The sequence below is a fragment of the Gopherus evgoodei genome, chromosome 8, assembly GCF_007399415.2.
Source record: "Gopherus evgoodei ecotype Sinaloan lineage chromosome 8, rGopEvg1_v1.p, whole genome shotgun sequence".
Classification (NCBI taxonomy): Eukaryota; Metazoa; Chordata; order Testudines; family Testudinidae; genus Gopherus; species Gopherus evgoodei.
Genome location: NC_044329.1, coordinates 93,644,603 through 93,657,074, shown reverse-complemented (window position 1 = coordinate 93,657,074; position 12,472 = coordinate 93,644,603). Strand labels below are relative to the sequence as shown.

At 38.6% G+C, this 12,472-nt stretch overlaps 1 protein-coding gene across 5 annotated transcripts in view; it reads left to right on the top strand.

Annotated features, from left to right (window-relative positions):
* The window catches only part of SGIP1 (SH3GL interacting endocytic adaptor 1), a 142,373-nt gene that overhangs the window by 88,670 nt on the left and 41,231 nt on the right, over nt 1-12,472 (top strand). For all 5 annotated transcript variants that reach the window (XM_030573329.1, XM_030573330.1, XM_030573331.1 and 2 more), the window contains 3 exons: nt 2,088-2,543; nt 8,491-8,618; nt 10,318-10,444. In XM_030573329.1, coding sequence (XP_030429189.1) covers nt 2,088-2,543; nt 8,491-8,618; nt 10,318-10,444 — 711 coding nt within the window. The remainder of the gene's footprint in view (nt 1-2,087; nt 2,544-8,490; nt 8,619-10,317; nt 10,445-12,472) is intronic.

Sequence of the window (12,472 nt, the reverse complement as noted above, 5' to 3'; positions counted from 1 at the left end):
TAATGCCCATGTATTTGAATGTACTTGTGTATGTTTAACTCACATGCATTTTATGTTTCCTTTTTATTTCTGCTATTTTAGCATCTATTGTGTTCAAAATTATACCACCTAAGTCCTACATACAGAGCCCTTGGTTTTTGAATGATTTTGTCATCTTTACTATCTATTGGTTTACTTCCTCTCCCACTTTTTGGTTCTGAGCCATTTTAGTAAAGAAATGTGACACTAGTTCTAAAGTTATACCTGAAACTGTTATAGTAGCTCTTTAAATTGGCTTTTCGCTTTCATTTTGAATGTATTTTTAAGGGTCAATTCTTGTGACATATGGGTGAAAAACTAACATTCCTTTTTCTAAGAGCAATTTGGGGTCTGATCCTGTAATTCTTGCATCCCAAACTCCTGTTGCTTCTCAATGGGAGGCTTGGGTGCGAAGTTGGGATTTAATCTGGAATTAGAAAATCTCAGTGTTGTTCATGCAGAGGTATGCCAAATAGCTTTGCTAACTATAATACTTGTAAAGATGTATGGTGAAAGAAATCTAGGCTATGTGGAATGCAACAGGAGTAAATGAGGTGCTTATAGCCATATGTGGCTAGCAGACATAAACTTATCAACTAAAATCAGAACTGTATGTTTAAATAAAGAAATGCAATCATTGTTCTTTGAAACAGATGCATTGTATGGAAAACAATAGTTACATTATGCAACATGAACATTCAATGCAATTGTGGTATATTATTGAGCCATTTAGTCATACAGAATCTCTATGCAATGAACTTAGAGCTCTATTCATCAATGTCTTTATTCATACTCCTGTATCTTCATTTTTCCATTTTATAGCTGTGCAGTCAGACGGCACTTGTCAACCTGCATAAAATAGCATTCATCAACAAGAGCAAATGAAATATGCAGCCATGTGTGACTATATATTTGCTGGCTTTTGGCTTGCAGCATATTTCAGTATGTGTATCAAATGTGGTAATACAGAAAGGTCTCTTTTAAAAATTGAATACATTTTACTCCCTAAAATACAGCATGAGTCCTCTGTGACAACAGAGTCAGAAGATGGTTTTCTAAAATCTAAGAATATGCAATAGATATAGATGGATGTACACAGGAGGGTATGTAGTCATTATAGTAGTGCTGTAGTGGGTATAGCTGGGGACTCCTGAGTTGGACCATTTTTTGCCACTGATTTTGAGACTTTGGACAGATCACTGTGTTAATCAGTGTACCCCTTCATTAAATAGGTATAATACAACCTCCCTGGGATGTGGTTAGGCTTGCTTAACTTTGAGATCTTCCATAAAAGATGCTATACTGTGTAAGTGTCAGGTCTGATCATCAGTATTCCACAGTGAGAAGGACAGACAAAAATCTGAGTACTAGAGGAATATGTGGGGCTTGTTTCCATTGGCTGCAATACAGCTTTGTTGATGAATTCTATTTCCACATTGGTTACAAGGCTAGATTTGCTCAAAAATTAACAATAAATGGTGCATGATGACTCAGTTCATGAGTAAAACCTTTAAAAAACCCTGTATCCACAGTAGGTTACAACTGAAATACACACTGTATGCTACAGTATATTGCATGTACATTGCCAGTATATAAGTGTTCCAAAATAGCATATGTGCATGTATAAATATGCAGGTTATCTCAAGTGAATCTCAGGTTACTATGCTGTGTGTGTATTTTTAAAATTTAGTAATAATTCACACAATGTTAAGTTATTTAGACAATGCATAATGAACATCACTAGCCAATTATATATTACAGCAGGATGCAGATATGATGTAAAGTAATATACAAGATAGGTATACATATGGTGTATATAATGCATGCTTTTTTCATATAATGTATATATTTTAATCCCATATGTGCTTTTGTACATTGTGCATAACCGTATTATGTAGATATTTTCATGCACATGAACCATGTCTCGAATAGCTAGTAAGAAAACATGCTTTTTAAGTATCTCTGCTGGAATGTAGCTGACTTTGCAAGCCCCGTATAAATGTAGAGTATAGTGCAACTTCAGCTATGCGATCAATATTAAAGTTTAAAATAAACTACTTTGACCACAGGAAGTGACCAGACAGCAACAGAGGTCAAAAGTGACAAACTACCGTCAATCAATGATTTGGACAGCATTTTTGGCCCAGTATTGTCCCCCAAGTCTATTGCTGTTAACGCAGAAGATAAGTGGGTCAATTTTTCTGATCAATCCCCGGAAAACGTAACAGCAGAGTTGACTTCAAGGGAAAAAGTGGTGTCCCCACCTGTGGCATCAGAAATCCCAGCTGAATCTCCAGCTGTTGAAACCTCCCGCAATGTTCCATCACCTCTCAATTTAGAAGAGGTTCAGAAGAAAATTTCTGAGCAAGGCCACCTTAAAGATGATAACTTAGAAACAACAGCATCTCCTAAAGATTTTGGGTTGGGACAGAGAGCTACACCACCTCCCCCTCCACCACCTACCTACAGAACAGTGGTGTCATCACCTGGACCCAGCCCTATCAGTGGCACAGGCAGCACCAGTGGTATGTCTTATGGCTTGAGTGTGCTTCAGTGTGCCCATGAATGCCTTTTTGCTGCAGTGTGAACACAACCGTTTAGCTGCTCTTAGCTGGCTTTTAAGCATCAGTCCTTCCCTTTTGTTTGATTGTACTGTGCCCCCAGTGGCATCGTCTTTTCATATAATGCACTTGTGGTCCGAGTCGAGCTTGTACCCTGGATATCATGTTTCCTTTTACCTTGTCATTGTTGAGTGTCTGACATGAGAGGGGGAGTTGTCACTCTGCAAATCAGACTCCAAGGTGTAAATCTAGACAGCTTTTCACCAAAGATCATGTTTATTGCCTTAAATAAGTGCACATGCTCAACAGTCTGAACTTCTCTCCCAGATATCCACCTGTGATACATGGGTATTTGCAGGGCCCCAAGCTGCTGACAGCCCCAGACTTCAGCACAGTTGCCAGCCTGCCATAATATCCTCCAGGAACTGCAAAATGAACAAAAATAGTGGAAAAACAGACAAATCTTTGCTGACTTTTCAGAAGACAAAACTGTCACTTTTAAGTAAAGCAGGAAATTCTTTGAATTCACTGTCTGTTCATATGAGGCACTGACAGCATATGTGCAGCCAAGTCACCTTAAAGGCTAACAAAGCCAAATAAACAGAAGCCCTGCAGATATAAGCTGTGATGCAATTAATTCAGTATATCTCTCCTTCACCATTCTGAGAATGTCCTTGAGAATCCTAGATAGTGCGAGGCTGAACTAGGCTTTGATAAATGGCTTTTTAAAGTTAACACTGTAGAGTAAAACATGGATTTGTTTGAAGTTTGCTGGTTGATTGGCTTCACCAGTTTAATTCTAAATTGGTATACGTGCATTAGGTCAAATGACCTTGTTGGAGGTTGGTTTTCCCAGTGTCTTTCATGTTGTTCTCAAGAGGGGCACAACTTGATCACCTTATTTGTAATGACTTAAAGGCTCGTCTACGTGGGGAAATTTACTGGCAAAACTATCCTGGTATAAATATACTGCAGTAATTATACCAGTACCTGTCTCCACAGGAACATAACACCATAAGCTAACGCAGCAAAAGGCACTCTTTTCTTGGAATAAGAATGTCCACATGGGAAGTTAAAGCAGTATAACGACAGAAGTATAATTATACCAGTGTAGTTCTGCTGATCAACTTCCCCATGTAGACAAGCCCTAAGCAAGATAGAAGTTATTGGTATTTGGAGAAAAAGAATCACATGTTTTACCCTGGGCACTGATGCTAGTACTGAACATGTTGTTTTGAAATTCTTTGTTTGCATTAGTGCATTTCCCACTTAAAACAGATATTTTCTAATTACTTTAATTAGGCCAGGGTTTTAATTGTATGTATAAGCTTTTCTGTGGTATTCAGCAATGTAGTATCTGCGGGCATGAAAAACTGGAGAATGCTCCTGAGTTAGATTTTTGCATCCTTTTCACATTCTCATCTTCACGTGGCAGAATGTAACTCTCAATGAAATCCCTCAGGTGGGGAAGGTTTTTTTTGTTTGTTTTTTGTTTTTTTTTGTTTTGTTTTAAACTAATCCACACTTCTGCTCTGAAGGTGAGCATTTCAGTGGTGGGTAAAGTGATTTTTCTGTGTTGGGTTTGTTAAGTGCTCTCTACTGTAAGGTACTGATCACACTTGATGTCTGTTGGAGTTGAGGGTGCTCCACACTTTGTGAGAGAGGGACCCTAGTCACTGGTGATATTTTTGTTTAGCACCAGCTGTTTCCTGAGCTCTGTATAATGCACAGAAATACAGACGCTCTCTGCTCTGAAGTGTTTGCACTCTAAAAGCAGACACACAGAAGATGTAGCCCATCAGAAAATGTGAGACTACCTCCTGTAATAATTATAAATCCCTTATAAACGCTGCAGAATTGAATTTTTAGGATGGATTTCTATGAGGAGAGGGTGGTGGCTTGCGGGGGAGGCACCAGCACACCAAGTGTGTCTCTGGGACAGCAAGCTGCGGGGGGCAGCCTGCCGGTCGCCGTGAGGGCGGCAGTCAGGCTGCCTTCAGCAGCATGCCTGTAGGAGGTCCACTGGTCCCGCAGTTTCAGGAGCAATTCGGTGGCGGGTAAGCCGAAGGCACGGGACCAGCAGACCTCCTGCAGGCACGCCGCCGAATCCCTGTTACCAGCGGACCTCCCACAGGCGTGCCACCGAAAGCCGCCTGACTGCCGTGCCTGGGGCGGCAAAATGCATAGAGCCGCCCCTGGTGTCTTGACGGGCTGTGATAAATAGGATGTTCCACACATGAGGGGCGAGGGCTGGGGGGGCGGCAGCATGGAACATACTATGCAGATGGGAGTGAGAGGAACTTAAAATCACTGTCATCTGACAGTACACAGTGATGACCATACTAATATGGGGTAAGGGAAATTCTGAACATGCCATATATATGGTCATTAAACAATGTCTTCCTTAATTTTGCAGTGGTTTTGAAGATCCATCCTCTTTTCCCTGATAGCTTTTGTGTTGGCTTTTGTGTGTGTGTTTAACTGACCACTATTCTTGTAGCATGTGATCAGTCAGCATATGTCTGACCTCCTTGATAATGCTGATGTGGGAAGCCACCCTACAGGAATGTAGGATGCAGAATGCCTTGTGTGACTTTTAAAGGGCCAGCAGTTGGGAAGATTACCATTGGTGGAGGGCAAGTTTGACAGTTTGGGTTTGTATAAGTCCTTTCCCTACTCATTTCAGCCACATCCTTTTGTTCTCCTGACTTGTGCTATACTAAGTACCTCTCCAGACTCTGAACAGGCCTTTCTCCCACTCCATTCCAAATCCTGTGGTGATATTCCTTTAGTTACCTGGTCTGCTAGGCTCTGACTAACTGGGCATTCAGGTTCCACCTGCTTTGGGATGTCCTCTGGTCAGAGCTGTCCCCAAATGTTTTGTCTTTCTATTCCTGGGAAGTCCTGGAAGCTGTGAGATTTGAATACAGTAGCAGGGGCTCCTGGTTCTGCTCAAACACCAGAATGGAGGCCTGTTGGTGGTCATAAGAGGAAAAAATGGAGAAGTCCTTACCTCAGCCATCTAAACCTTTAAAAAAAAAAAAAGGCCGGGGGTGGGGAGACGAGGGGACAGGGATTTGGCTTCTGATCCTTATTTGAGGCAGATGATTGGGTTGGTTCTTTTTGTTCCAAATTAGTTGGCTAATCTCTAATTTTTAACCCTTTCAGTAGCTCATCAGGGAAACACACACATATGCTCACCCATGTCTGTTATGCATATCTATTTTTTTAGTTTCTGTTTATGCTTTACTTTTAAGTAGAGTGATGTTAGTTGGATATGTTCCAGAGCTATAAAATGGTTTGATGGCAGAACATTTTTTTAAAGGCAAAGAATTCTGTAGCTCTGCAGCTTTAATTGGATTTTGCAGATGTGGGATTGCATTCAGTTACATGTTGATGAGTGGAATTCTGCTGCATATACTTGGTGCAGAAATGGTGTAGAAGTGCAGTGGAATTCAAGGGATCCTGAATGTTTCAAGAACAAATATCTTCCATTTTAAAATTCTTATATCTATAATATTAACAGTTGTTGCTTCTCTAACTACTTAAAACATTAATATGGATAAATACAAGTTTTAATCCTGTCCCCTTAGAATTCCTGCAGTCCTGTTAGAATAATTCCCTTCTTGAAGGCAATAAGTTTTTTATGGTCTGAAGTGGAAAATTTTCAAACACAGGTGCCTCAGGTTAGTCCCTTAAAGCCACTTTTAAGCTCCTAAATAGAAGTGGCTTGATTTTCCAAAGTGCAGAAATTGGTGGCCAACATTTTAAAAAAGCAGAACCTAACTTTTGACTCAAGATTTTATGTAACATAGGGGCAAATTTTTGTATCTATAAATTTCATTTTCAAACTTCCATGTTTTTAAACTAACCAAATGTTAGATTCTTATGGCAAATGACTCTGTTTTAAATGGAAAAATGAAAAACAAAGCAGCCCATACTAATACATAGTTAGAAAATTAAACAGTACAGTGCCAAACAGAATGTGTTTTCAAGTATTCTGGAAAACTCATTAACAGTCCTGAAAGACCTAGAGTATGTGTCCTTAATCTTAGGGCTTTTCTATTTAGAGGTGTCGGTTTAGGGGTTGAAGGAGTTTTAAAGATATTTTTTGCACAATACACTATAAAATGTACTTTTGTACAATATCAATTATTGCTGAACTTATCCTGGTATATTAATTTTCTTAGTTAAATCAAAATAGTATGTCAAGTATTCTGGTAAGTACCTCATCTCATTCCTTTTTATTAAGTTGCGGCTAGTTGATCTTCACAGCAAGGTGACAGTGATAAGTGACAAAATGAAACATCTGAGCTCCACAGTTAGCTACTTAAAATTTCTTTTATGGTAACTATATATTTTTAAATAATTTTCTTAAATGGATTTTTTGGGGCTCCCCAGAGATCTTATAATATTCTGCACTTTCCCCATTCTGGTCCTCACTCTTGTTTAATGATTGCCATCTTACAATAATAGGCAATGAAATTAAAATTAAAAGATTTGTGCAAGGTTTGTCCCCATCAAAACCACTTCTATCAAGGACTCTGGGGTTTTTTTTTTTGTTATTTTTTTAAACCAGATACTCATTCAGAGTTAGTTATTTTAAATGTCATCTTTGTTAACCTCAGCCTCTATATCAGTTGTATAACCAGGATTTGATAGAGCCTCCCTGTAATTTTGTAACAAAGATCAAAAAGGAACAAATCCGAAGTAAGACTTGAATATATCCTGTATTCAGCATCAAGAATTAAGCCCAATCTTACAAACTGTTATGGTCACCATAGTGCCTATTGCAGTTATTTCAATCCCCTCCAAACTACTGTGCTTACAATGAGAAAAACTGAGAGAAATTCAATCTCTCCAGCTATAAAATAGGATAAATTCTTCCCAGTCACTTATGTTCTGACCACCATACTAGCAAATAATGCTGGCTGAAAACATTTTTTTAAAGCTGTTTCGTAGCATGGACCTTCCCCCTCCCACCCACCCACCCTCTCAATGGTTTGGACAGTGCTACTGTTTTAAATGTTCAGTGAATTCTAAGAAAATGTGTCTCTCTCCTGTCTTGCAATTACAGTCTTTCATGTAAATCCATGAAGATGTCTGAAATAACAACTGTCTTACACCAATGATAATGCTTGAGAAAAGCAGGCCCCCACTGCATGTACATACGAAAATCGTCTCCTTACTACAGGAAATATATTAGTAAATGTCAATTACTAAAAGTTTTTTCCCTCATCCAAAAAACATGTGAATGTATCAACATTATGAATTTAAAACATTCAGAGGTAGAGAAGGGAGACTTGCATACAAATAACCAGAAGAGGAATCAGGGGCTAAGGGAAGAGATTGTGAAAGTTAAATTGAAAAATATTGTTGAGCTATTAGTAGTTGCTTCTCATAGTAACTCACTGCAATAAACAGAAGTACAAAGCAACCATTTGCTCCCAAACTGTCAGCATGTAGTTTACAGACATGATATTGGTGTTCATGAGAGAAGATTTAAAACTTCTGATACTTCAAATATAAAAATGAAATTTTTCACCATGGAGCAAATTTTAGCCTCTGATTTTGTGTTCAGAAAATCACACCAACAAAGTCTGCATTACCATGTGCATGTGCAAATTTAGAGCTTGGTATGAAGTCAGCTCAAACCAGAACTTTCATTCTGTAATTCCACAGCAGATCATTGAGTTTTGGGTTTTACTCTGGCCTTCTTGGTTATCAGCTGTAACTTACTCTTCCACACTGCCATGTTTATAGATTGACTTGCAATGCGGTAGCTGTGAATGTGACTTGGAAGCTGGATTAGTGTTTGTCTGCTTGATAGCACGCAGTACGCTATGGGGAGTTCAGTGCTGAGAGAGCGGCTTGAGCTTAATCTTGTATTTATAGTCTGTGTTTATTTCAGGTTCTTCATCTCCGGCTCGCCCAGCGACTCCATTGGCTGCCTGCAGCAGCCCCACGCCACCGCCGCCTCCACCTCGGCCCCCATCTAGGCCAAAACTGCCTCCAGGGAAGCCTGGAGTTGGCGATGTGGTATGTTCACCCTTTTCATAACCACTAATGAGAGAGGGGATTCAAAATTAATAGAACTGAGCAAATAATTCATAGCAAATAAATGAGTCTGCAAATGGTCTCTGACCAGTTCAGTTTTCTATAATTTATTCATCATTCGAAATTACACATGGGAGAATTTCTGTGAATGATCTTGATTTGCTGATGGCTTGCTAACCGTTCACTGTGAGTATTCAGTATGTGCAGTATGAGCTGCTTGGTAGTTTTGATTGGACACAGTAGACTGTCTGTCTGTTCCCTGATTTGGATACACCCTAACTCTTAGAATCAGGATTTTTGGTGCAAATACTCATGTTTATAATTCAAGATTCACTTTCCTAACACGTTTTCTGACATTTGCCTTAAAATGTGCTATTTGTTGAAACATTCCTGCCACTAAATTTGTTCAGTAGAATGTTTGCAGAAAGCCAACACGAAAGAACACCAGTGCAGCCCAAGTGAATTATTTTTGAGTTAATAATTTTTTTTCAGTTAAGTATTCAGTCCTACAGGTTAAAAACCAAGGGTATCCTGCAGTAAAGTGTAGATTGTCTTTAAATAATGGAAGATGGCACACTCACGCACGTTTTACATATCCTAAAACTTTCATTCAATTGAAGATCCTCAGAAATAATCATGTGATTATAATAGGTTGCTGCTCTTGTGCCAACAGAATTAGCAAGTATTCTACTTTGCATGAGACTTAGTATCATTCTTACAGTATTTTGCTTAAGTGTCTTGTCATAGGAACACTGGGAAATCCTGATTGGCTGGGGAGGAGGGGAAGATGTGTTCTAATCTTGGTGATATATCACACTACAGTAGTTATCCTGTGTCCCCATTTTTAAATGCTGTATAAATAAGAACAAAATGTATCATTTAAAATGGTATGATTTGTAATGCTGTAAAATGTTGCTACAGACCTTCTCTGTATTAATGAATTGTGGAATTAAGGCCCATTCCTGAAAGCACATTGCATGTAGAACTCTTAGTACTGTTTAGAACTCTACTAGCCAGCGACAGTTTGGCCTGCAGAAGGATTCCAGAATCATGCTCTGAAAAAATAATTTTTTTTCTTTCTTTGAATTTATACATATATCTTTTCATCACAGTGGGTTGGCTCCACTAGGACCTAATGGACACTTACTGCTTCAAGTGGGTTATCACAAGGTTTAATGTGTGTGAATCCAGCCACATGTGGCAACTCATTAAATATTTACTTTGTGTAGTATTTACCCATAACATACCATCCGTCCTGCATTTTCTAGCCTTAAATTGCCATCTCGTAGTTAGATGGTGTTGTGGGGTCTGAAGCAAACGCTGGGCCTTCCATGTCTAGAATTCTCCCATCTCTCTCCTGCTTGTTTTAAAATGTTATAGCACTGCCAATTTTTTGAAAATTGTAAGAATAGTTTGTGGCCTGAGAGGAGAAAACAAACGTCGAGTTGCAAGACAGAATTTTTCATTGATTTTTCCTAGGCCCTATCTTCTTTAAAGCCTCATTTGTATTAAAGGTGTGAGACCCATTAAGATCCACATTATTTACTGCGAGTGAAGAAGGTATTAAAATTACTGGTATATAAAAGCATTATGTCTGTGTTCAAAGGCATCTGTTTATATTTGGTGTAAATGTTACAGTATATATATTTTTAATCTTGCGTTCTTTTATGTTTTTCTACAGTCCAGGCCTTTTAGCCCTCCTATTCACTCATCCAGTCCTCCTCCGGTAGCACCTTTAGCCCGTGCTGAAAGTACTTCTTCCATATCATCCACCAATTCCTTGAGTGCAGCCACTACTCCCACAGTTGGTAAAAACCACAGGTTTCTTTTGTAATCTTTTATAGAGTTGAATGGCTTTTTTAAAAATTTGAGTCTCTGAAACCCTTTACTTTGTTATATCATTATTATTTGGTAAAAGTAAAAGATATCACTAGTGAGGTATGCTGTTAGTTTTAATTGATATCTATAAACTTAGTTAAAAGAAGAATGGGAACATTTTCCTTTCCTTTTAGGTGGTAGGCGGGTTGGGGGAGCCAAGATTTGAAATTGGATGGTGGCATCCTGGAAACAATTACTCCTAAACCATGTCGAGTTTTCAGTCTGATATTTGTCTTTAAAGTGGTAGACAGCAAAACTTTAGGGTCTTGCAAAAGCTTTAGAACTTTTCAGAACAACTAGAGTTTCTGATACATCTTAGAACTTGAAAAAAATTGTGCAGTTTCCTTCTAGAGGAAACTAAAACACTCTTTAAAAACGTGATTCACTTGCTAAGTAGATTAGGTAACACTTTCTGTAGTGTGAAAAAATAAATACAAAAATTATTGTAAGGCTGACAGCTCCTAGGTTTGGATGCTTTTGAGTCATGGCTTTCTTCCTGTGGGTCTCCTCCCTCCCCTTTCTTGGTACAAGAAACTCTTTTATTCTCTCTGGCTCTGCCTCTTTCTCATTTACGAGGTTTTTGCTCAGTCTCCTCATAGGGACTCTTATCTGCTGCAGACCCAGGTGTGTGTGTGTGTGTGTCTCTCTCTCTCTCTCTCTCTCTCTCTCTCTCATGTATCCCCTCCGTCTTCATCAAGACATCTCTCTCTCGCTTTTGTAAATCTTCAGTCCCTTTTCTGTTCCAGGTGTTCTCCTAATTTTCCATTGTTTTTGCCCCTTATCTCTGTCCCACTGTCATCGCCGCCATCTGACTGAACTATGTCTCACCAGTTCTCCTATCGCTTGCTTCTTACAGTCTCCATTTTCTTTCAGGATGATTTTCAGTTCAATTACTGTATGGGATTTGCTTCATGGGGGAAGGGGACTTGCACTGCCACTGAAATTGTTTTTCCTGGTTAGTCTGAAATAAACAGTGTAGCTGTCTCCCATGGAAGCCAATTTGCTATTGTTGGATGTTCAAAACCAGAACATCTGAAAATCAAAATTAATTAAGTGTGTGTGTCGTCTCCACTTTGATATTGAATGGCATTACTTTTGGAGAGCTTTAAAGTAAAACAACAGGCTTTATTCCTAATACAAAGAAAGGATTTTAGGAATTGTTTGTTTGAAAATGGAGGTAGTTTGAACTGAACCCTAGATTCAACCTTTCTTCTCAAACGTGGAGAAAGTCTGGATCTGAATGTTTGCAGTTTGCATCCGTCTCTGGCTAAAACCCAGGGGAATTTTCTTTTCTTATTTATTGTTTGCTGTAGCTTTGATTTATTAAGTCTCCATTCTACCTTTTTCACTTTCCACTCGCCTTCTTTACGTTTGTATCCTCTATTCCCACTTCCTGGTGATCACCATTACATCGTAGCATGTCCCTGAAATAAATGCATTTCAACCAGTCAGCATATAATTTATTAAATCCAAATTAGAATGTATTTTCCTCTAATGCACAGAGCAAGGATCCATGCTCTGTATGTACATGAGGACTAAATGGCAAAAAATGTGTGATTTGTATTCTCATATAGCATCTCTGAAATTGGTATTCATTAACATAGATTTTCATTTAATATTTGGATCCTTATCAGTGAGCACACCTTTGAAAATAGAATAGCAGATAGCATAAAAAAAGCAAGAGTAAATAAAGAACAAGCTGATTTGTGTTTCAGATATGCTAGGAAAAGTTTGAATGAAATTTAGATGAGTCTCCCATCAGGTCAAACTGTTGAGATAAATATGGTATGTTTTGCCAACACTTCAGCATTCATGAACAATCTTTTCCAATGTAAAAAAAAATGCTTCCCCTCAGTAATCATGTTGAATTCCTTTCTACTTTATTTAATTTCCTGGACACACATACTTCGTCAGTGGAAGGAAAATCTCTCTGCTTCTCTCATATATGATTTTCATTC